Source organism: Babesia bigemina, assembly GCF_000981445.1.
Source record: "Babesia bigemina genome assembly Bbig001, chromosome : IV".
Lineage (NCBI taxonomy): Eukaryota > Apicomplexa > Aconoidasida > Piroplasmida > Babesiidae > Babesia > Babesia bigemina.
This window is the reverse complement of record NC_027219.1, coordinates 836,635-861,577: the sequence shown is the minus strand read 5'-3', so window position 1 is coordinate 861,577 and position 24,943 is coordinate 836,635. Positions and strand designations below refer to the sequence as shown.

The 24,943-nt window shown below is 51.2% G+C and overlaps 6 protein-coding genes across 6 annotated transcripts; 2 read left to right on the top strand and 4 right to left on the bottom strand.

The window, feature by feature from the left end:
* Nucleotides 1-169: 169 nt before the first annotated feature.
* BBBOND_0403890 (hypothetical protein, conserved) lies at nt 170-790 on the top strand (the record flags this gene model as incomplete). The annotated part of the gene is made up of 2 exons (XM_012914633.1): nt 170-598; nt 638-790. 2 exons carry the CDS (start codon nt 170-172, stop codon nt 788-790), a joined length of 582 nt encoding a protein of 193 aa, XP_012770087.1.
* BBBOND_0403880 (hypothetical protein) lies at nt 780-1,482 on the bottom strand (the record flags this gene model as incomplete). Its single annotated transcript, XM_012914632.1, has 2 exons — nt 780-1,034; nt 1,132-1,482. The coding sequence occupies 2 exons, from the start codon at nt 1,480-1,482 to the stop codon at nt 780-782; spliced, it is 606 nt and encodes a 201-aa protein (XP_012770086.1).
* A 380-nt stretch (nt 1,483-1,862) lies between these two features.
* Nucleotides 1,863-2,060, bottom strand: BBBOND_0403870 (hypothetical protein; the record flags this gene model as incomplete). The annotated part of the gene is made up of 1 exon (XM_012914631.1): nt 1,863-2,060. One exon carries the CDS (start codon nt 2,058-2,060, stop codon nt 1,863-1,865), a length of 198 nt encoding a protein of 65 aa, XP_012770085.1.
* Nucleotides 2,061-3,039: 979 nt separating this feature from the next.
* Nucleotides 3,040-3,894, top strand: BBBOND_0403860 (40S ribosomal protein S8, putative; the record flags this gene model as incomplete). The annotated part of the gene is made up of 2 exons (XM_012914630.1): nt 3,040-3,250; nt 3,527-3,894. 2 exons carry the CDS (start codon nt 3,040-3,042, stop codon nt 3,892-3,894), a joined length of 579 nt encoding a protein of 192 aa, XP_012770084.1.
* A 464-nt stretch (nt 3,895-4,358) lies between these two features.
* Nucleotides 4,359-9,185, bottom strand: BBBOND_0403850 (hypothetical protein; the record flags this gene model as incomplete). The annotated part of the gene is made up of 1 exon (XM_012914629.1): nt 4,359-9,185. One exon carries the CDS (start codon nt 9,183-9,185, stop codon nt 4,359-4,361), a length of 4,827 nt encoding a protein of 1,608 aa, XP_012770083.1.
* Nucleotides 9,186-10,879: 1,694 nt separating this feature from the next.
* On the bottom strand, nt 10,880-24,130 carry BBBOND_0403840 (hypothetical protein, conserved; the record flags this gene model as incomplete). Its single annotated transcript, XM_012914628.1, has 1 exon — nt 10,880-24,130. The coding sequence occupies one exon, from the start codon at nt 24,128-24,130 to the stop codon at nt 10,880-10,882; it is 13,251 nt and encodes a 4,416-aa protein (XP_012770082.1).
* Between the last annotated feature and the right edge of the window lie 813 nt (nt 24,131-24,943).

Here is a 24,943-nt window from a genome sequence, read left to right as displayed (position 1 = left end):
ATTTTCGACGTAACGGCCGAGTTTTGGCCGCTGCGCTATCGCCGAGCGTCGCCAAGGTGACTGCAGGCGTGTCTGTGCAAAGCGAGACGGTATTAAACGCCGAGTACCACGAGACACACACTGGCTGTTGCCGTGTTTAAATTTAGAGTCGTTACGCGGCGTGTCTATCATGTTGGCATGTTGTATGTGTAGCGGGCAATCAGCATACACACTGCGGAGGCTTCGAACACAGTCGTGCATTACGTTTGATTTTCTTGTTCTAAATGTAGCTTTGATGCCCGTGCTGAAGCGCTGCGCCGAAGGTGCGTTGGTGGGAGCGTTCCGGTCCGCCGCTGCCGGTAAGGGTCGCCTTCCACTGCGCCGAGCTCTATCTGAGCTTGCCCGGCTCTTTTACGGCGACTCGGACAGCACCGCGAAGCAGAGCGCCGAGTTTATGAACGAATTTTATTTGCGCGGCGTCGATGTGCGCTGCGGGCTTCGCAGCCACGCACTGATGGTCGGAGGCCCTAAGAACATCCGCGGCAACCCTCGAGGCGGCCTGGACGCACGTCTTTTCTACCCTAGCATCACATGTGAGCAGTTCATTATGATCGGTCGAGTAAGTGGATCTCAGTTTGCCGCAAATGCGTGTTTGCAGGCCATGGAGTGCGTGCTTCTCGAACGTCAGGTACCGCATCTGGCCGGCGGCCGTTTGCGCGCCGAGCGTACGACAAACGAGGTGGCGGATGTGGAACGCAAGCAACGGCAGAAGCTGCTCTCTGAAGTGACTAGTACTTTGTCTAAAGATTAAAATAGCTCGTGACAATCATCTCTCTGTAGTTGGTCTTGGAAGATGAGCCGGTGAGGCGCAAGCTTGGATTCATCACCTGAGCTGCTATGCAATTTATATGCGCGTCCCTACCGATCAATTGGCCGACGAAGATGATTGACTTCGTTTTGAGCTTGTTTACTGACATCGTTGGTAATACCGTAGTATTCAACTGTATTCTTCCTGTTCCGGCCTGGTAGCAAACTATACGCTTCTCATCCGACTCCTGCATTGTTTTAAAAGGTATGTATAAAATAAAGGTGCGACCAATTTCGCCGCCGTTGTAGCAATGACGTGCAATCGGAATGGTGCTAGGTGCCTACCTCTTTAGCGATTATTTGAAGGACAACCGGCATCGGAGTGCTCCATTCTGTGTCATTGTATCTTGACAGGCTGCACGCCTTCTGCAAGCATTTACCCTTTGCTGCCCCCAAACATACGCTTTCGTACAAGAGCGACTCGCCGTCCCCTAGTGCCGCCTGCAAATCCCACGTTTTTGGAGCTGCCTCAGCTGGTTCAAGCTGATCCGAGTCGTCGCCGACGTCTTCTGTTGTTGGGTTGTCTTCTCCAACTTTGGCCTCCAAGAAGCTGTTCGTGGTTCTGGACTCAAGCTGCACGGCATTCAGTTTGTCGCCTACTGCGCCAACATACAAGCTTGCTGAAAGGGGACACATAGTCCTTGTTGAATCCGAATGCGGTCACGGGGGGTTGGATAGGCCTAAATTGCATGTAGGTGCTATGATGAATAAAGCTACGTACGCTGCCTGGTTATCCTTTGGCTTTGTTGTCGTGTTTTCCGCAGCTGGGTCATCACCTTTTGCCTTCTCCAGTACATTTGACTTCGTCTCATCTGTCTCGCCACTACCGCCCGATGGTCGCGATATGCGATCCTCGTTGGGGGTAACCTGCCCCTCTTCTGTCTTCGCCGGTTTGGCCTCTGCGGCATCAATCTGCTCCAGCATGACTCATGAAGGCATGTTATGCACTCTTACCACCTTACGTTTGCCGGGGAGTTCGATTTCGCAGTGTATCACATCCTCGTAGCTCCTTCTGCTCAAGCATAAGTGGGCGCGCACATGAGAGCGTACTTGTAAGGCTCATCTTCCGCATCGATGCAGCTATAAAGCACCTTTGAGTCATCCTGATGTACATCCTTAGCCACAAAACTCTCTTTCGCCACGTTAGTCGACTCCTCACGCACAGAGGCGGAAACCGCTTGGTCACCGGGAGTAGCCTCCTGCTGTCGGCTCATGATGCCTTCTCGGCGCCACCAATTGGTTTCGAGCTTAGCAAATAGCGATGGTGTGTATCAGTAGTTACACTAACTAGAGATGTGTGGAAACAATGTCTACTCACAGGTGTAAGGGTCTAGCACTACCCGAAACCTTACACATAAGCGTAACCCCTGCAGAATAGCGATTCATATTGCTATAAAATAAGTAAATAGGTGACTAGAAAACGTTGCTAAAGTCGGCGCTAATGGACGCTTTGACTGGAATCAATTAGCGACGCGCCGCAACGTGCGGGCATTACTTAATATTGCAATGTAATAGCAATACGATTGATATCAAATCTCCACTATGATGCCATTGTTGTAATGACGCGAACGAAGTACGCAGATCGAAACAACGGTGAATGTGTCATCAGTGATGCTCTCAACACTGAGGCCAACCAATACTCGCTCATCGGCGAGGCACACCCGCGTTATTGCAGCCCACACGAAATCACTTAATCCACACACATATGATTGCGTACTTCAAATATGGAGGCGGGATTGAAAAAACGCAAACGGCATCTCAATGGAGATGTCGCAAGCTGTAACCATGAGGGCAACTATTCTGGCAACCTTCCGCATAACTGGCAGCCATATGACTGTAATACGAAGTTGTTGACGTATTAGAGAGAGTGGTAACTAGGGGAAGCTGGACCGCCTTGGTTGACGGTGGTGGGGAGTCGAGTGGGGAGGTATCACAGCGGAGCCGTGTTTCGTCTCTGCTGGTTCACTTTGATATCTTTCTACACACAATTGGCACTTAAATTGCGCGTGTAGCCAATTGGTGCATATCGGTAGCTGGTGAAACTGTTGTTTCATTATCGGGCCGTCGTTACGTTGGCTGCCGCTCAGTCTTCGAAGACAGCGCTCTGTAACGACAGGTTCTTTCGGCACTCCCGTCCGTATTAAACAAGGGAGAAATTGTTAGTATTTCGTAGCGCATCGCTTCTTCGACACCATGGGTATTTCTCGCGACAGTCGCCACAAGCGCCGTCTTACCGGTGGCCGCTTCCCCGTGCACAAGAACAAGAGAAAGCACGAGTTGGCCAGGCCTGCATCCAACACGAAGCTTGGCACCAAGCTGGTTCGCAAGGTTCGCTGCCGCGGTGGAAACTTGAAGTTTAGGGCGCTGCGTCTCGACTCCGGCAACTTCTCGTGGTCCTCTAAGAGTGAGTTTTCTTTCGTGGTGTATCAAAGCGCATGATGATATTTCAAAGCCTGAGTTTATGCTGAAACTCTTCTTTGCTGGAATTACCGACTGATGCTTACATTAACGCCCGGTTTGCGGTGGTAATAGTGGTTGTTACGCGTCGATGCTTGGGCCGCGGGTGACCGTATGCCGTCATGCGCGAAGCTCTCGGAGCGCGTTCCTAGGCAGTGAATATGCTGTGCTATGTGTTTTACGTGCTGTACAATTTGAGAACCACGGCATCATCATTGTGCAGACGTCTGCAGGAAGACCAGGATCATGGATGTCGTCTACAACTCCAGCAGCAACGAGTTGGTCCGTACCAAGACCCTCGTGAAGAACTGCCTTGTCACTATCGATGCCACTCCTTTCAAGATCTGGTTCAAAAACACGTACGGCTTTGACCTCGTTAAGCCAAAGGGTGAGGCTGCTGAGGAAACCGACGCCGACAAGGACGCCAGCAAGCTTGTGCCTAAATCGCTTCTCGAGCAGTTCGCATCGGGTCGTCTGATTGCATGCATCAGCTCCCGCCCCGGTCAGACCGGCAGGTGCGACGGCTACATTCTCGAGGGAGATGAGCTGAACTTCTACCGCAAACGTATGGACAAGAAGAAGCGCGCATAACCCTGTTTCTAATTATTTAACCCCCTCTACTGTGCTTTGGCTTTCTGCGTGTACGTTTTAGGCAAAGTCACTGTTGTCCCTTGAGTCGCAATGAATGTGCGCTTAGCGGGGCGTATACCTACAGATGCATTACCGTGTATCCGGCAGCATCCGCATGTCGTTTACTTTCATTGTTTAATCCGTGACTTGTCAATTTAACTGCATTGCGTCTGTTTTTTTGGTCGGTGAGGTGACGAACGCCACGGTACCGTCAATGTTCGGTATTTGGCGTCGCGAAGGCAACATGCGTCTATCCGTGAATCGGAAGCTGCTGTCATGTCCGTGCGTACAATTTCTACAATCCTGACTGGTTTCAAGTGTTCATTGGATGATATATAAGGTTTTGTACAGTTTTATTGCTATTCTACAACATGCTTAGGCAGCCCGCATCGCATATATGGTGAGGAATCATCGTACAACAATCATTAATAAAACCAGTAGGTGTGTAGATCGTCGTCGAAGTACTGGATGTCGTAGAGTGAGGGCATTCTTATGCCATGAGCGAGTAACGCCGCGATATTGATGAGATGCGATGCCTTGGTGCGAATGCGGTGCGACAGGAGACGCAAAACGTCCAGACGGCAAATTGCGATGTGGGCGAAGTATACAGCTGTGAGAGACCAGATTGCGAGGCCGAATAAGATGAAGGGTTTTCGCACTCTGTAGAGGAACTCGTCCGTTAAGCTGATAAGGTTCGCGACAGGCCTGCCGTAGACTACGGCATCCAGCGTTTTGACGACATCCGCACAAGTGAGTGACAGTTTCGATGTACCATCCGGAGGAGTGAATCCGTGTAGGTAGAGTAGAGGCATGACCTTCTCACACTGGTAGACAGAGTTGAAGTTGGAACAATCGTGGCATCTAAATTCTGCCCGTAGTCTCTCGAGTGAGTCTCGGAGTATGTCAGCAAAGTGTATCATCCAGATGAGGTAGGTGTGGGCGAATATGGGAGAGTAGAGGGAGTAGGCCTGGTAGGTGATGGGCGTGAAGTGATTGACGCAGTTGACATTGTAGATGTCGCATCCAATTAGTGCGGACAGCGTCTTGGGATGGTCAGCTTTGGAATCGTAAGAGCCCCGTATATCCCGCACTGTTCGGAGGTCGTGAGCCTCAAGATGATCCCAAATGGGGTACAACGCTGGAGGCTCGGTGAGGGCGGCACCCACATTGGACAATTCTCCTGAGAATGCAACATACATCTCATTTCCAAAATGCTGGAAGAATGAGACAAGCTCCCCTGTGGTCCGCGGCGTACGCCCGGTTAGACAGACCAGATAGGGTGACAATATCAGCAAGGGATCATCGATGCTGCAGTTGGGAGAGAGGATGTTGTAAAGCGCAATACCAGTTTTGATATCCTTGGGCAAATCCTCTGCTCCAAATCCCATATTTACACGGCTCTTCAGGCATATGTCGCAGGGGTTGAAGGGATGAGTCTTGAAGGCGGAGTTCCGGCTGTCAGTCAGAAACGCCTGGAGGGGGGAGGTGGTAGAAGTGATGTCACTGCCATATTTATGATCCATCCAACCACCTTGGAATTTTCCTCGTGAACATTGCGACCTTAGGAACGCCAACTGGTGTTGGCAGGCGTAGACGTAGTCCCGCAGTTGGCAAAGGAGGCAGGAGGTTTCGGAGGAATAATGAAGCTTACGATACACTGCGTCGAACTGCAAATTTTTAACCGTTTCGTAATCATCGTAGTATTTCATTTCGTAGATTACGTTGGCTGCGTATAGGCAGGCCTCGGTCAGGGTTGCGACGACAAAGGAGATGGTTAAATTTTCAAACCCCGTGATGCCGAGGACTTCTGGGAATTGGTAGCTGATTTTGAAATCTAGCAATATGGCTTCAACATACTCCGCGATTTTCGCAATGTAGCCATACTCAAGAAGGCCGACTAGCCAATAGAGCATTTCTCTGACGGTGGTGGGCGACGGCAAAAGGTCTGAGTCCGGCGGCGAGAGCTGGGTTGGAGGGATGGGGAAAGTATACACATAGTTCCACGCATTCCTGCATATGTCTGGACTCGGATACATATACAATCCGTAATTTTTAAAATTCCCCCAAGTGTCAGGATCATCGTAATTCCCGTCCTTATCAGGCTTCGAAGGAGGTGGCCGTGAGTACTTAATACTGGGTAGAGGTATTTTTACACTCTCAACAATTGGCAGTGATGGTCTCCGAGCTATGTCAGAGTTCACTGTATCGTACTGTGAATATGGGTCTCTGACTTTGATCTCTATGGGAGGTGGAGGTAGGCGAGTATTTAGAGTAGGATCCGGAATTGCTTCCCCTATAAGGTCAGGAACTGGTGGAAAAGGCATACTTTTCTTGGAATATGTGGGTGGCTTCATCGGCGGTTTTTGCAGTTTTATCGGGTAACCTGTTGGAATACCATAAACTTCGAAAACTCGGGTCACTGTTTGCGGTAGGCCTTTGGCGTCAGCCTCAGGCTCCCCGGTGAATATGCTATTAACTCTATCCTGTATTTCCGTCCACTCTCCCGCCACATAATTTTTATCTGGCAAAATCCAAGGTTTTCCTTTTTCAGGTATTTTATAAACAAGAGAATGGCCACTGACGGAGGTGTATGCCTGAGATAAGCCATAACCGTAGATAGCAAATGGGTCGACAGGGCCAGCAGTGAAAACACCGTTATATGGAATATTTCGCTCGTGCTGCCCTGGTCGCCGCACATCCGAACCCAAGGGTGTCTGCCTAGTAACAGCTTGATCTCTACTAGGTTGAGAATCTTTGTGATCATTACTGGCGTCCTGATTTCGGCGTATGAAAGGACCACGGGGGTTTATATCCTTATGTAATAATGTTGGCTGGTAATGCTGCTTCCTGAAAATGTCCCACGTATGCGTACTGGTGTAATCGAATGCAGAGTAAAACGGCGTGTGTTTGCTCTTGCCCCCAGGTGGCCCACTCTGTCCACTGCTTCCAACGCCATCTGAGGAAGAACCCCCCGTAGACGATGCCGTGGCATCATCACGGCTGCTGTCCTGTGCGCCTTTGCCATTTTGTTGAGTAGTGACAGAAGGGGAATGCACATCTTTTCCATCTTCAACAACGGAAGGCGCAGTAGGAGGTGGCTGAGAACTTGCACCGGAATCACGTGGGGGACCTAAAACCACAGAGCCTTGGGTAACACTAGACTGTGGGCTCGAATTAACAACGCTCGTCGAAGGATTATTCGAATTGCCACCTGAGTGTTGGCCGCCATCTTTATCCAATCCTTGACTTGAGTCAGTTTGATTTAATGGATTCACAAGGCTTGGAGATGCTGGAGATCGTGGACTAGAAACAGTGTCCCGTGAATGCGTACTAGGAATATGTGGCTTCCCGGAGGGACCAGATGACCCAGAATCGATGCTTGAAACACTTGTAGTACGAGTGAGCGTGGTATCTGACGATACATCACTCCGTTGAACTGGAGAAATATGACCTTCCGCATTTTCAAACTGCGTACCATCTCCCCCGCTGTTTCCCTTATTTTCACCACTATCGTGACCAGAGTTCGGAATACGAGGAGCCTGAGCAGGTGGGCCAGCGGAGCCGGCTTTACCAGCTTGGGCATCGTTAGTCTTTGATTCATCAGGGCCGGGAAGAGACGCCGTGACACCCTTTCCCGTACCACTACCTGAGCCAGGAGATTCTACGTTGGATACTGGAGAAAGGCCGGGACCCTGATCTACCTGCGACTTTGGACCACCCTGTGGAGCCGAGCCAGAAGAACCCATCTCGCCAGTCTGGACCGATCCATTACTGTGACCAGAGGCACCTATCGACTGAGAGCCTTGACGTGGTGGACTAGGCACCTGATTCTTCTTACCACCTTTAGCCGCAACAGGGTCTACGCTCGGAGGGTTAATGGACAAATCACGCTGGTCGGTATCACTGTCTGACGGAAGGTCAGTAGTGTACGAAGAGCCTTGACTTAAATCATCCCGATCGAAATGCTGCACTGAATTCCGAGAGACAACAGGTTGTGGAATAGGAAAAAACTGGCCAAGTAAACTATCATGCTGATTTAAGGTCACTGGACCTTGATGCGTTGGCAGGTCTGCACCAGTGGGTACACGCCTTGTCTTAGGTTGGCATCTCCCATATTCCAAAACATTTTTCAGAGCTATCAAACCATCATCTTTATCAATGAGCTTTTCTATGACATCAATGAAATGCCAAAGGTCCAAACTATTGGACGCATCACTCGCTTTTGTTTCTTTAAATATGAAACCGTTTGGAAACAAAACGTTCTTCACGAATGGCTCCCATGTAAACATATCATATTTCTTAACTGTGGAATCCATAGTCTTTAGATTTTGCAACAACTCGTCATAATGGTTTCTGTACCACTCGACAAATTTTACGACGAAACTCGACGTGCTAATGTGCGAAATATTGGTAAGATGTCCGATAATGTCAAAACCATTTTTTAACATATCATCATATACGAGCTTAAGTTTGGCACATACGACTTTTAATTTTCTCCAACTGAAACACCTTTTTCGGATTCCAATACTTTTAATCAAAGCACTGTAAAAAGCACTTTTTTTAGTTTCCTTTGCCACAATCTGGCAAAACAGATATACGACGCCCACAGCATTTCCTGTATTTACAGCTTCCAACCTCTCTTTTAAGGTGAAGAATAATACATTGCGGAAATGGTTGTGCATGCCGTATCCATGACTATCTTTCGTCAAGAGTTCTTTTAATGGAGCAGCCAGATCTCTGCCCATCAGAGAACGAAGTTCTTCAAATTCAAATCCCCCAGGGAAAATGCCTTTGTATTTGTCAGCATCGGACGACTTAGCAGTGAGATAAATACAAATTGCGTGAGTATTATGCCGGGTGCGCTTGTCTGCCCATCCACCTCCTCCCCCTGAACCGTACGCAGTATCAACATGGTACCACAAGTATGACAGTGAAGCAAGAAACTTCGGTAGACATTGCTTCAACTTTTCAAAAGGCTCATTGGCATTATTCACCAGGTTAAATGGCACTGCATGCCACCTAGCATTTTTAGACAATTTCACATACAATTTATTCGCACGGGATATGAACCTGCTTATAGAATATTGAAGATTGCCGGCATTTATTCCCAATCTAATCAAATGAGTTAGGTGGTCTTGATACAATAGGCGCCCCAAGTGCTTTTTTATATGATTACCTGCCCCCCTATCTAGGCCCGCTAGAAGGGCAAGGACACACTTGATCGTATCAAGATTATTACAAAAGGTTGTCATCCTGCTTACGCAACCTATGAGGTATTGTGATTACTCATAGAGAGGTGGTGTGTCTATACCACTATGCGTGCCAAGTGAACAGGCTGTAATGTGAAACCCGGACAAAATAGATCACTCTGCAACACAAAACCAAATGCTTGAAATCGCGAACAAAACCACAACCACTACGTCTCGAATAGGCATACAAGTACGCGCAATTCATATGCTTATCAGCATAACGTAGTAGTAAGTATGCGACAAGCCCAGTACAGTAGGCCCTGAGCCTATTGCTACAATTACTGAATCACCGTAAGCAGACACCATACCACATATGTATCCAGAGTGTGAAATGGACTAAAGCGTCCATCATGGCGCTCTAACGCCACTAATCGGTCTCCCGTATGCTTTCGGTGACCATTCATAGCAGTCATGGCTCAACGCGCAGCCAGTAATACTAGATACGCACTTGACACATCGAACGCATTTACTGCTGTGTGTATGTGCGAAGCGTACCGTAGACGCCTCGTGTGTAATCGATTACTATGATAACTATCCAATTTCACCCCTACCCAGAATACGACCAACCATGTTCCCAGCAACCTACACGCGCCTGAATATGGGCGCGACACCCCTTTCCTAACAGATATATTATATTATACCACAATAGTGTGGCTTAGAACACTGTTAAGTATCAACGTCCATTGTCTACGCCGCCCTTTAGTTGTCACGTCGGACAACCTAAGCGTCGCGTCATTCCACCTCCCAAAACCCACACATCTCAACGTTAACACGCCACACACACAGCTAAAGGTAAGCGCAATGCTTTAAGTAGCACGGCAGTTCCCCTAGATGAACGTGGTTGTCCACACACCCAACTTCACAGTACACCCTTACTGTTCAATGAGGACAGGGTCACACATTACTCATCGGCGAACCGACATCCACATACCTGTGTTGCCAGTAAATACTCACAGTATGCTAACTACTAAATGGAGGACGGGTTGAGCGTAAAGAGGCTCTAAGCGATTGTTGGAAGGGGGAGCTATGCAATAGGCTGGAGGCTACGAATACGACCTAAATGCTTGTGTATCCCAAGCGTAAAATATGGCCGTTAATAGATACACATAAAATAAACGATGTATCATGCCGTAAGAAAGCAAATATGCTGAAAATAGGCAATAAGCAAAAATGGCAGCATTCAAGGGTAGACTAATTTTTCCAACTTAGACAACAGATTTTACAACAAATACCGATGTTTAGTCTGATCCAATATCAATACAGTATTCTTCTGCATCTTTCAACATGCTTCAGTTATTAAATACTGAAAAACGATGATCAGCTCACCCATAACGTTGCAGAAATTGAGATGAGAAATATATGGGCGATACGAAGCAGATAACATTACGCGTCACTATATGCACATATGACATGTATATGCAGCAGACGGTTGGAGTCGAAATCTGCCATTGATTATGCGACAAATCCTTCGAGCGGTTGCAACATCGTAACCCAACAGCTGTTTCAGATGATGCATTTGCCTTACCGCCACCTTGCAAGCGCTCATAGTGAACCACAAAATAAGTTGTGCAGCTTTTTAGACGCAACGAATGCAGTTTGTTGGGGTGTAAAAAAAGCCGAGCATAACCATGAATTCTAAGTTACAACATTAGCATTATGACATTAAGAGTTAAATAACACAATTCAGATGGATACACTCAGTGCAGTGGCAGCAGCTCCGGCACGGTGTCCATCATGTCCAAAAGGTTGGGTTGCAGTGCAAAGGTTGTGCCTTTAAGCGCAATAGCTTTGCCGACGTTCGCGGCGCCTTGCCACAGGCAGAGCTTGATGCGCATGGGCTGCAATTCGCTGTCGAAACCGTCAGCCTCCAAGACCTGTTCGGGCGATATAACATCTTCGATCCATTTCGAAGGCGGGCATATAGCGGAATGGTCGCTGGGCGTCTCATCTACGCGAGTAGCAGCGATTCCAATCGCCGTGTGACCCTCGGGAGCAATAGGCTGCCACAAGAAGATTTGGGGGTCTTCAACGCTGTCCTGCCAGAGTTTCTTGAAGCCGACGGGCAGTCGGCAGAATTTCTTGAGTGGTGACGGCACACCGGTCTTATTGACGCACTTGAGAACGGCGCACTCCACTACACCTTCTCCTGGCGCCGTAAAGTGGTGCGCGAGCTGATGCATCTCGACATCCAAGGAGTGGCCAAGCTTCTTGGGAGTCCAGACGGCAAAATCGGCGCACCTTACCACGGGCCGCACATCACTGTGGACAGTAACAGTGAACCTCACGCCCCAGTATGCGTTCAGGTCCGCTGCGACATCTACAAGCTCGTCAAACGAGCTCTCCAGATCGGATAAGCTGACGACACCATCTATATCGCGATCCAGATACTGTAGGAATGCCCTGAGTTCGTTTGGCTGAGCCAAAGGTCGCTGAGGGCTGGAGTTAATAAGTCCGGTGAGCATCTGACCGCTTAACTTCTCAGTCTTGAGGGAAGCCATCAGACCGCGAGGTCCGCCACGCTCGCACGATATCTGATGCAACTTGATATTAAGCAGCCTCATGATGATTTCATCGGTACTTGACGATTGGAAGAGCTTGCTGAGCATGCTCGATCCGCCAAGTGCAGTTTTGATATTTTGCACAACCAATCTCATTTCACGCAGTTGCTGGAAGTAATTCAAACACTCCGAGGGAGAAACGGTTTCGAATACCTCCCTTAGGAGCATGACCTGTAACGACGTGTACTGCATCTCTGAGTTGAAAAACTTGAGGCAGGCATAGGCAATGCGAGACTGTAACCCGACAAGCGCTGCGATCTTCTGCGGTCTAGTTTGCGCATAGGCAAGCGAGGTGTCGAAAGGTTGGAACCTGGCACCAAGGTTACGAAGCCCAATTTTAGCCTTGGTGCGGCTCCTGTGCAACCACGCCCTTATAGCCTCCGCTTCAGCCAGCGTGACAACCAGGTACCTGCGTTGCTTGTTGATGCTGTACATCGATGTCATGCTATCGAGCAGCATTTGCTGCGTACACTGTTCCTCCAGCCTGGCCCCGTTTCGGCCAAGTTCGTTTGCAATGTAGGACGATATAAGTTCACCGTCCTGAGGCTCCTCCGGATCAATGGCACGGATGATGCTGAGTGCCACGGGTAACGACACTGTCTTCTCTGGCATGTTGCCCAGGATTTCGAAAGCGCGTTGAATTCTGCGCTTGAATCCGCGTGGTATTGAGATGTCCTGGCTCTGCGCAGCCGCGACCTCCGCCGCCGCCGCAGCCTGTGGACTTACAACACCCTGTTGATCTGCCCCCTGTATACCAGCCAAAATGTCGCTTTCTAGTTCGCCAGTGACGTCTATTACAACGATAACATTCTTCAGACGGCGGTACGAGTTAGCCGACCACTTGATCTTATAGAAGTTGGGACTGATAGAAAGGTAGTTTGGGAAGGGCATGGTGAGTTGCGTCGCATCCTTCCTGAAAAGGTAGAAGTCCTTGCAACTGAGGAACCCGCAGCTCGTGGGGTCCTTGGACAGTTGTTCGAGGTTCCACCTGATGATTTCCTCCTCGCTTCGGCTGTACCTATGAGGCACTGGAAGTTCCTCTTCCACCTGGTGTTCCTCCTCCTTCATCTGCTGCCTTTGGTGTGTAGCCTCTTCTTCCTCTTCCTCCTCCTCTAGCACCTCCATTTCCTGTTCGTGCTCCTGCTCGTAATTCATCTCCTCGCTGGACGGCAATTTTTCCATTTCTAGATAATCCTGCTTCATCTGCCTTTCTTTGGTTTGCTCGCTCGCATCGGCTTGCATCTGCTCGTCATAGGGCTCGTCATTTTCGCTACCAGCATCCAACTCTTCGTCCTGCGTTGCGAAGATGTCAAACAGTTCGTCTCCAACAGCCGTACTCTTCAGAGGTGCAGCCTTCTTGACCTTGGGGTCTACTTCTTTGATGTCGGAGAGCTTCAAGGGCACCATGGAAGTGTCGACAAACGTCTGCAGAGTGGCATCGTCTACCTTGTGGAATTTGACATAGGCGCGTATGCGCTCGCTCAACGTGCGTTTCGGTTCGAATGTATTCGGAATCGAGTAGTCCTTAACTTCACGGAATATGTTGACGTACTGTTTGAGCCCGTCTCCCTCACCCTCTGTCACACCAAGATGGTTCTGGATGAGTTTTTGGAAACTCTTTTTGCGGATCACATTCTGCACGGACTGCTCAAGCAGCACCCGCGAAAACCTCATCTCACTTGTGATACCACGGACAATCAGCCATTGCACACATTGCTTGATCTTGCTCCTTTCATTCTTCTGGTCAGTTGCAATGAGGGTCTCAACTTCACGAGGGATGATAAGGTGCAGCGTCTGCCCCTTACCGATTCCTCTCATCCTCCACGCACCCTGCGAGTAATCCCTGAGCGTCATGTCAGCGCCAATCGTGATGAATGCGGTTGCGTGCGCCGCTTGTCGGATGTCCTGCCCTGTGGAATGCACCTGATCGTAGAAACTCAGACGGCGCTCGGGAGGGATACCACAGTGCGTCAGCAGTGTGCTACGCCAACGGTCACGCAGAAGCACCATCTGCCTGTCCATGTCGTCAAGATATACAACACCATCAACGTGATCTAGACCACGCTTAAGTAGCTCCTGCGCCACTTGCAAGTTGCTGAGGCTCGTAATGAGCGCACCGGTGTCAATTAGAGCCAGCGGTTTAAGAGGGCTCTTAGCCACCAAATCCAGAATTGTTTCACTGGTCCACCCCTTTTGCAATATCGTGGGCCCCTTGACCACGTTATCGTCGGTGAGTATCTTGAGAATCATGCCATCGGTACCCTCGCTGTAGTGGCATTTACCCATTTCCACGGGCAGCAGCTGCGAGGGCGTTCCAGAGAAACCTAACCTAATGGGGAACAACATAGAGCTTCCGAGTTCCATGGCACTGGCTGTGAGCTGCAGGGTGGTGTGCTCCATGGCCTCAGGGAAGAGAACGTTGCACAGGAAGTACTCGATAACGAGACCGTCGTTCTTCAGCAGGTTGTACAAGACATCTAGCTGCTCCTCATCGTAAACATTGACAACGTCCAGGGTCCATATATCGGCTGCACGATCCACGTATTCAACTGGGTTAAATATATGCTCGTCCGTAATGTCGCACAGGTAGTGGTATTGCCTAGTGGACTTGCGCTTCGATTCCCTGAGACTTCCACCAGCACTCAGCACCCATCTGTTGAACGTTTTGTACGCCTGTCTCTCCGACAAGTGACCCGGCTCCTCGTAGAACTGTTGCGCCAGGTGCCTGAGAGCCAGAACGAAATCTGACCTCCTGAGACCCTGGTAGAGATAAGCCAAGATCGTGAATCCGATGAGCACATCCGGATGCGAGAATTCGGAGTATTTGCTCGGCGTACCTTTTCCAACGAATGGCACAGCGAGCATACGTCTCGACTGCGGCGTGTTGGGGTTGATCAGCAATATTTCCTCCAACTGCTTGACGCTCAGAACACCATAGTTAACCAGGTTGACCCTGGAAATGACATGTGGGAAGGTGGACCACAGCCACTCTTTTGCACAGCTGAGCACCTCAACAGACTGCAAGGCAGCTGTTGGCATGCCGGTGGTGAGATAGTCGACGCATTGCTGCGACGTCTCCACGACGAGCTGGTGTTTCTTCAGATACATTGCAACCCACTCAGCCATGAGCGGCAGCATCTCACCGAAGTACCACTGCTGGTTGAGCAGCACGAGATGCGGCGACTGACTGACGTGGCATCCTACAACACCTTCGCTGAAGCAAAGCTGGATACGCTCCAGAAGAACCGTTTCGTGCTTCGAAATCTGCTCCTTGGTGTTGTGCACCATGACCCTGAGCATGTACCAGGGCAGCAGCCACCTGATGTTGTGATCCGAGCTGCGCAAATGCACCAGCGGCTTTTTTTCTCCGATGGGCCAATGCAACTCACTCTTCAAGGGGTGCAAAAGCAGATCGATTTCGTCCATGAGCACGACGGCGCTGGCGAACAACTCGAGGATGCGTAGGCACATGTCGAGCTCAAGTTGAACGGCGCGGTACGTGTTTTCTTTGTCCTTAATTTGCTCTTTATCCTTTTCAGCTTCTTTCTCTTTGGATTTGTCTTTGCCCTTGTCTTTCTCCTTGCTCACTGTTGATGGGATCAGCTTGGAAGTTCCCTTCATGTTCCAGATCTTGACAAGCCTCTGATGCAGGTGGTTGATCCGTTTGATGGCAGAATCGTTCACCAGTGTGCCCGAATCAAGCTTATGGAAACAAGAAATGACCTTCAGGAATATCGACTTGATACTCGTGGGGGTGCATATGACCACCGACCTGGTCTGCTTGGCTTGCAGCAACTTGAGGTAGAGTTCAGGTGTAGCGCTGTCAAACCTGCTAAACCGCAGAGTGAACACTCCCTTGTGTATAACCGCAGAGAATTTCTCCCTGAGAGTAGCCCTCGTGAACTCCAACAGTTCATGCGGGCAAATTTGCACGAAGAGACGCTCACCGTCAGCCAGAAGCACGGACAACAGCGGACCCACCACTGTTGTCTTACCTTCTCCCATGATCATCTGGTGGCATCGGCTCTCGCCTTTGCGTGCAGAATCCACGAAGTTCCTAACGAGCTCCACCTGCCTTTTGTGCAGGATGATGTTGCCGGAGAACTCGAACAGCAACAACCGCGGATCAAGCACTGCCTGCGTCTCGTTATCGGATTCCACCATGAGTTGCATGTAATGCCTAGCGGTGTTCATCCGATTGGAGAGCGTGCGGCTGGCAGTGCTGATGTCGACCTTGAGTGCAGCTAACGCATCACCGGTCAGTTTCCCTTGCGACAGCTTTTTCATGGATTGGAGCACCAACATGAGCTGGCATATCGTCTTTGCCGTAAGGCAGCGCCTGTTAACCGATAGCATGACCGCAGCCATTAGACACAATACGTCTTTAGGCTTGTCTATGAAGGGGTTAAGGATAAGCAGGTTTTGCTCGCCATTTGAAGATACCAAACAGTCCACCAACTGGTCTAGTCCCACGAGGCACTCGATACCAGCCAGTTTACCAAAGATGTAACCCCAGCACTGCATGACGTCAACATTGGCATTGTCGGACACGTCCTTGCTCAAGATGGAGTTGGACTGGCGCAGAGCCGATCGGATACCAGACTCAACGAACTGACCGTCGCTTTTGAACAGGTCTAGCAAACGCTCACGCAACGTTTGGAGTTTGCGGAATTCATCGGCCAGTAATTCCGGCTTTTCAGCCATCGCCTCGACATGAGCGAGTGTGAAACCGGTGAACTGTTTCTGGTTTTCCATGGCCTCCTCTTTAAGGTAGAATTCGTAATCCGACTCAAGACGCTTCATCATCTTCCGCGCGGGCGCGTACTTCATGATCCAGTGTCCGTCTAGACTAATTGGCAGCTTTTTCTGCTCTTCAGTGAGTTCTGCCGTTTCGACCGACGTCCGCGGCTCCATGACCTCCTTGAGAACCTCGGAGCCCATTGCAGAGATGAATTTCGAGTCTATGACAGCATCACCAACGCGGCACGGTGTTAGGACCATAGTATCCCTGGTGTAATCGGTCTCGTAGTGCACGAATGACCACGGCACCAAGTTGTGGCCTTGCGGTATGGTCGCATTCATCCTGAGAACGTATTCATACTTATGGTGGCGTTTGTAATCCTCAGGCCACTTGATTTGCTCTCTGTCGTCCAACCTGCCGAGTGTACGTTGCAGCTCACCCATGAACTTCTGGAACGGCTGTTGAACACGTGAGAAGAGTGATGGGAACTTCTGCTTTTGAGTCACTTCCGGCGGCACCCGCGGCATATGGCTACCCAAGGTCATATCGGTACTAAGTATCTTGAGCGTCGACAGCATGATATTCTTGGTGTTCTGCTCTTTGTGGGCGATGAACCGAGTCAGCATCGCTCCCCACTTATGCGTGGGCTCGTACGGCAAGGTTGACAGCGGGAAGATGCCACAAAGCATTTCATAGACGATGACAAAGTCGCTTTGTCCCACACCCTTAGCGAGGATCTTGTCAACATAGGCAAGTGCGTCAGGCCCTGACAAAACGGAATCCGGCCTTTTGCAGCGCACGCTTGACAGCACATTGGCGGCCGCATCGACGTATATGTTCCTCTCAACACAGCTCTTATCGCAGGTGCTGTCGTAGTTGTACACGTTGGGCTTGTTGGGCAAGGTCAACTCGATTTTCTGAGTTAGACTGAATCGCCTGCCCGTTACGGAGACCTGCGCTTGATTAACCGAATTCAAAATGGCCAGCCTGTTGGACAGGACCGGGAAACGATTAAAGTAGGGCTGACATAATCTCAGGAGATCCTTTTCGTCTTCAATGGAGAGACGGCATCCGGCCGATACGAACCTGAGGTTGGTTACGTAACCCAGCAGCTCCTCATGAAGCACCCAGTTGATTTTGGACTCTTCTGCCTCTTTGGGGGTGGAGGAGGGTTTCACAGCGCCGAATATGGTTTTGATGTTGCGTTGCAGCTTCGTCACACGCTTCTGGTGCTTCAGCTTAATACCCTCGGCAACGTGAAGACCCTGTCTGCTGGCCTCCAAGAGGAGGTGCAGCCTACACGCATAAGCGTCGGGGTGCTTATCGGATGTGGAGTCTATCTTGGCAAGGACATCCCAGAATGCCTTTTCTTCGCTGCTTTGGTTGCCGTCATCGAACAGCGTCGTCCTGCTGAGGCGGCACACCTGCTCGTATTGCCTGTCAAGGAATCTGTTGAGGAGCAAGAAAAGACCTGACGCGTAGGTCGGCACGAAAAGGAACGATCTTGATGAATGCACCTTGTACATGTAGTGGCGGCTACCGCTGTCGATGGCGGCCAGCCAGTCTTTGTTGCCACCATCGTAGATAAGCTCGGGCCATGCCACACCTTGGAGGATTTGCCCGACTTCGTGCGCCAAAATATTACCTCGTGGCACTTTGGGGAACACACGCAGGGGGCATCTTACTGTGGACACGAGAATGTACAGTTCGCCGTCTTCATCCGTCAGCAACAGGCTGTTTTCCAAACCACGGATGAGCGCAGCCGTGAGCGGGCTCTGCCATACGTCACCGTAGTTGAGGAACAGCCCGTTGTGTTCTTCACACATGTACCTAATAATACCGCTGGTACCACCTCCTGCCCTAGTGGCGCGGAATGTAAGCCCCAACCTAGCGAATTCAACCACTTCGACGCGGTTGCTCTTGCCGCGTGACCAGGCAAGAATGTGGCTGAGGTCATCCAGACGCAACAACGTTTTAGTTAACGACTCTACGAGTTCGTCTTTCGGGGTTTGAAGGTTCACAAGCATCTCCAACTCATCCTGCGAGTCTGCGTTGGCGTGCATACGCCGAACCACACCAGCGGCCGCAGCATGCTGGAAGTACGTGTTGTCAGGCGCTCCGTAGGGCACGAGTTCAATCCAGAGCCTTGTTTTCGCATATCTCTCCGCGGTGGTGGGCTTCGGGTATCCCATGATATCGGCGGTTTTGATGTTCTGCCAGAAGTAGTACTCCTCAAGCAGCACGTCAGGCAGCAACCCCCTCATGCACTCCGGCAGCACGAACTGTTCCCTGCTTGATACGAAATTGGAAGCGTGCAGGCTATCTTCCTTTGTCGTGTTTCGAATAACGAGCAGAGAACTCTTGGGTTGTGGAGCGGGACAGGAAGGCTTGCCGACCGCGAGTTCGGGCTGGCCGCCCACCAATCCGGTGACGGTCACGTATCTCGGCAGGCTGGCACAGAAGGCCCGAGTAGCGTCCGAACTGTAACACAAAGACCTGTACCACGTCCTACCATCCTCAATGAGATCGAACACGTGAATAGCCAACGGCTCCTTAACAACGATAATCTCCTTGGTCACGACGCGCTTCGAACTGGATGTCGGGGTCGCGTCGTCATCCTTCGGCAGCACTGCATTGTTGGCTGCGGCAACCTCCGCCGCATGTTTTGACATATTCTGGGACGAGCTCTTGCTGCTTTTGCCTTTGCCGCCAAGCTTCGACAACGTTGAGGCAGCATCCGTGATGACACCGGAAATTGTCGACACTGTCTCCACGGTGTTCTTGGCGATCTTTACGATCGTGCTATCATCGTTTGGAATATAGTCACGTGTGCAGTCCTTGATGCCGCTGAAGTCGCTGCCGTCGAATTCGGAGACTGCCACCGTGTCTGTATCGGCAGCCTCGCCAGTGTGATGGCTTGACATTTGATAGGTGGCGAACAGACGCACTGTGTCAATGCCTTGTTTCTTGAGTACGTGATTTACATAAGCCTCGTCACGCGGTTTCTCCAGCTCCGCAGTTTGTGCGGTCTTTGCCAGGTATACCGTCCACTTTGGCAAATGCTGTTTGAGCCACGGATCAAGGATCGGTGGCAGCCACTCCAGTCCGCTGTGGCAAGTGCTGGCCTTGTAGGTCATCTTTGGAGGTAGCGCATAGTCGCGATTGTCCTTGTCCCACATGATAAGGTTGTACTTGCGTCCAACAAGCCGCATCCAGTGCCTGTTGCGGTGTAGCTGGACAGTGGCGCTCTGCACCGTCGACCGCCTGTTGACCTGGCCCAGGAGCTCCACGTAGTGCGGGAACTGGTTGACCCACTGCCCAAGGAGTTGCAACCTGTTCTTTTTGAGTGAGAGCTCGCATGTCTGGAAGTTTATCTCAATGTCACAGTGTTGCATAACCCGCATCTTGAGCCATTCCTCGTACGCTTCTATGGGACTAACTGCTTTGTCGTACTTGCCCTTCCTTCGAAGCTTGCGGTACACCTTCTTTCCAAGTGCCACTGACATGTCCATTGTCTTTTTGGTGTTGTCGACCACAATGTCCTTCGTCTGGCTTATGATGCCCTTGTTCTCCGCCGGGACGGGCTCATCTGCGCCAGCGTCCTCCCCGGTTTTATCTATACCCGTTCTGACCTGTGAACTGAACGCCCACGAAGCTTCCGCATTGTCGGCCGCCGAGCCGTCAAAGTCGTCCTCAACGTAGTAACTGTCCATAAGCACGTCGTCAACATCAGACTCATCCTCGTCGTCGTAGCTGGGGTTTTTAAACTGTCTGTGCACCCATGACGCTTTGGTGAAGCGCCCCGACATCACGGGGAACTGCAGCTCATGCCAGTTGTCGCCAGTGCTGAGCTCCATGCTGAGTTTGGCCGCATCGGACTCGGACATGGCGAACTGGCTAACCTGCTGCACCAGCTTCTCCAGTATGTCGTCACACGCGGGTCCCTTCGACCTCAAGTAGCGCAAGAAGCGTGACCTGACGTTCTGGACAACGCCGAAAAGCTCCAACTCAGGCATGAACAGGGTCTCATCGTTATCCGGGTCATCCTCACTTATGTCGGTGGCGACGCGGTTTACCGACCTTTCGACGGCAAACTGATGGTGGACGAAGACGAAAATGAGTGCTGTGCCCAACGACAGCAGGATGTCGTCCTCATTCTCGTGCTCACTCAGTCCACGCTGCTTCATGGCGTCGTCGATCTGCAAGACGTACCCGTAGATCAGGGCTGTATGTGCCATAGCGAGTGCCGCAGCGTTCTGCTCGTTCGCCCTGGCGGCCTTCACGGCACGCTTTTTAAGCGCCTTTGCGGCCTCCATCATCAGCGCACGCATGCGTTTCTGGAACGCTTCTAGTTCCAAGCACGCAGCTTCCGACTGCAACTTGAGACCGCGCACGTTGCTGCGCCATCCGCTGCCACACACGCGCTTCTTATCCGAGTGCTCGGCATGCTCCGCCTCCGTGAACCTGTAGTGCGAAGTTGCCTGGAAGACGTAGTAGCACACATGCGTGGCGAGCCTGACTGCGAACGGCAGCACCTTAGATGCGTCGCCTAGGAAGACACAGTTGTCACGCTCAAGCGCAAGCTCGAGCATTTGTTCGATCGAGAGCAGCACGCAGCTCCCCGAGAAGTATATCTCGTTAAACAACAGCCCCAGGGGTGTAGAGAGCACATCGGCTTCCTGAACCGGGGCCATTTGCGGGTAGACGTTGTCGTTTGCCCTGCTCTTCCAAAGGCCAGGTTCGAAGACCGAGGCCATGACAACCTTCTGCAGGGGTGCCGACGCAACGGCGTGCAGGTTCGCCTCGCTGGCGAAGAACTGCATGATGAGCGGTATACGCACATACGACGCAGTGAGGTACTGCAGGAGCAGCTCCGAATCGCGGCGACCCAGGTTACCTCCGTAGTCTGGCAATGTCTGCAGGTGGAGCACATCAGTCTCATTCGCAATCTCGCAGTCGTTAACCAGGTTGTGCGCATCGGCAGCGCTGGTAGGCGACTTAGTGTTGCTGGAGGTGACGAACCACTTCATCATTTTCCTGTAGTAGGTCTGGTTGTGCTCATCGAAGCTGCGGACCTTGCCGATGGACGTAACCTTCAGTTGCTTTCCGAACGCCTTAACCGAGAGCGAGGCAGTTGCACCGCTGGTTGCCACTGACCACTTTAGTGTGGCGTCCTCGAGCGAGTACCTGGAGGTGGGCACAATAGGACCGGACCACCCAAGGGACTTGGAGATGAATACGATATCCCTGAGGTACGCAAATTCGGGGAAGATGGCCGCAAATTCCTTGCTCTCGCAGACGTAGTACTTGCGGATATCGTCCTCATTGCGATGGAACCCGAGCTGTAGTGCGACAAGATGGATAAGGAGCTCATCTCCCTTGCCGATTTCCAGCCCGCTCTCCCAGTCAAAAACGAGATGCTTGGGACCAAGCATACGTTCCACGGACTCGAAGTAATCCAGAACCTGTGTACGGGCAATGACCGCCAGGGGGTCAGTCAGGCTGTAGTAGCAGCTCTCGAGAGCGAAGTTACCGAGCGTGAACCCGAATGGGCTGATAGGCCCGTTGCCCTTGCCTGAGTAAAGCAGGGCGACGTGGCTGGGCGTGTCAACGGCCACTTTACGGATGACCGCGTCCGTGATGGCACAAATCGCTCCCAACATGATAGCCTTTTCACCTTCAATGGTGCGGGTTCTGATAAGCGAGCAGTATGTGACCGCCACGTGCCTAGCCAACATCTGCAGGAGCCGCAGAATGTCCACCTGTGTCTCTTGCTCAATGTCGCCGTTGGCCCAGAAACACATCACCTGACCGGGAGCTGGCATAGAACCGTCCTCGTTCCGTATCGGTATAGGCAACGGCAGTGGCAGCACCTCGAAAAGCACATGCCTGATGAGCTGGAACCGCCATGCGTATGAGTACGATATGGCGTCTCGCTGGTTGGAAAGGAGGGTGCACGCTTCCACACATCTCCTAAGCACCTTGCAAACATCGTTGAAGTTGTTCACGGGCATTTCGACGCTCGTCATTTCGACTGGCAGCAGCAGCTGTGACCTAACGGAGCCCTTGGCCAGTTCATTGACATTAGGCCCGTCTAACCTGAAGTTGCCGAAATTTGCGAATTCGCAATTGAGGGTGATGTCCGTAGTTTGGGCGCACAACTTCCTGTCGATGGTGCATGACCCCTGACCCATACCTAGGGCCTTCGGTGGCAGCTTGGCCTGCAGGTTACCGTACACCTTGCCGATTACACACGCAGCCAGTTTGTAGAGTTCCGATACGTTCTGCAGAGGTGAAGACGCGTCGTAGTGAAACCGTTCTCCCTGAAGACCGAGTGAACCCGCTGCCTTTGCTACGCTGGGGAATGGGCTGTTCGTGGACCCCACCAGGCTGGACATGGCGGCTGCCGCCTGAAGGGAGAACTCCTCAGCGTTACTGTCGACGTCGACGAGGTTGTCTTTTTGCGACCCCTGCAATGACTCCTCAGCTAGCATCACCGCGAGCCGTTTGCACGCTATTTCCACAAAAAGCGATGAGCTGCGGATGCTAAGCTGGGCCGCCTGGAGGTCCTTTTCCGTAAGTGCGTCCAGGTCCTGGTCGATGAGCAGGCAAAGACTGAGCTGGAACATTATGTGCACCATTCGCACCTCGGTGTCGTTATTCTCGTCCTTGCGAAGCACGAGTTCGACATATGCCATGATCATCCGGGTCATCGAGTTGGGCTTGTACTCGTTGACCGGAGCGTCCATCCACACACCACCATAGTTGCTGGAGAGTTCGAACAGCATATCCTTGGTCGAATCACTCTTTTGCACCTTGCTGCCGTGGTCCTTGCTCAGTTTAGTGAAGGCCTCGATCAGCACCTTCTTCGCCGAGCTGCCGGCGGAACGCTGCTTTTCCTCCACGCTATCCGAACGCACCTGTGACTGGGGTTCCAGCTTCCAGTTGAGCATAAGTGGCTTCGAGTTTAGGTAAGGCAGGAGCACCTCGTAGAGATATTCGTAGTTGTGTAGGCTCGGTGCATACATCAGCCGAAACAAGGCGAACCAGAACGCACTGTGCAGCAGTCGCTCGGGGTCGACGTCCTTAAGCATCACACCCGAATCCCTCTGCAAGATCCCCATCTTCGTATAACGGTCGAGCTTGAAGGAATGGTACTTGAGCCCGGGCCCACCCGTGTTGATGACGCCGAACACGTAGCCCGAGGATTGCGGGAGCTTGTACACCGCATATCCCGTCCAGTCCATGGGTGTTTCGTCCGATAGCCTGACTCCTCCGGGAATTAGGAACCAGCTGTCGTTGGGCAGGTCCTTGAGGCGCGTCAGCAGTCCGAAGATGAACCTGTGGAGCATGGTGAAATCGCCACCCCTCGCTGCGTATGTGGAGTCCAGGAGGTGCTGCCATAGCGCTGAATCGATGACGCTGATAGACTCCTTCGCCTTGAGCAGCGCCGAATGCATTTGCGGCGAGACCAGTTCGCCGCTTTTCTCTAGAGTTTTGTTTATGATCCTCTGCAGGAGCTTCGTGGAGTTGTTGAGGCTGCTCTGCGCGGATATCCGCTGCGTTGGGATAACTGTGCCTGCATTGAACGCAAAGTGCTGGTCACAGCACAGCTCCATGAAGCTGGGATCTCTCCAAATCCACGCCATTTCGCCGTCTGTGATGAAGCGTCCTCTACATGGTTAAAATGCAGCTTGAGCACCGGTTTATACACATGTAACGCAATCTGCCGCAGATTTGGCCAGTTCTGCGGTAGAATTCGTTGCGCAAATAGGCGCGATGTTTTGAGCAATGATAGCACTCAATTTCCGGTGCGCGGCGATGATGCGATCATCCTCAGCACAACCAGCGGCTGCACTGCAGACAATTAAAAAGTTAAAAGTGTAAATTGTCAATATAATAATCGTCGTCAGTCCGATGCATTAGCGCCAGCAGCGTAGTGCTGCTATGGTATATGCAGCCCCCCCTCGCGCGACTGCTCAGCAGTCACCGGAGGATTCACACTCAACCAGCAGCCCCCTTTAAAGCCTATTCGATGGAAAATGGCTGTATGCATCATTGCGTCTATGTGTGCGACTGTAACGTATATTAGTTAGAGTTGGTAATGTGTACGGATTAGCGTTGAACGTTTTCATGTTAAAAAATCGTGGTATGTACACACGTCGTTTCACTTGGTAGGATATTTAGATTGGATGCCGATAGCAAAAGGCGTGTAGTGCGTGGCAATGTGTAAAATGCGTACGTTGTCCAACGCAACGCGGCCGCTGCCCCTTCCATGCACTCCCTGTTTGGAGCGTTTATTAATTGTAGACGATTGCATTTCACAATATGAAGTTTAATGCATCATATCTGTGTTTAATATCTGATGTAATTTTGGGGTTGATCTGTGAAACTGATTTACAGGTTGATGCAGCTATTGCTCTATTATTGTTTCAATCTTCTATTCATCTATTTTCGTGTTT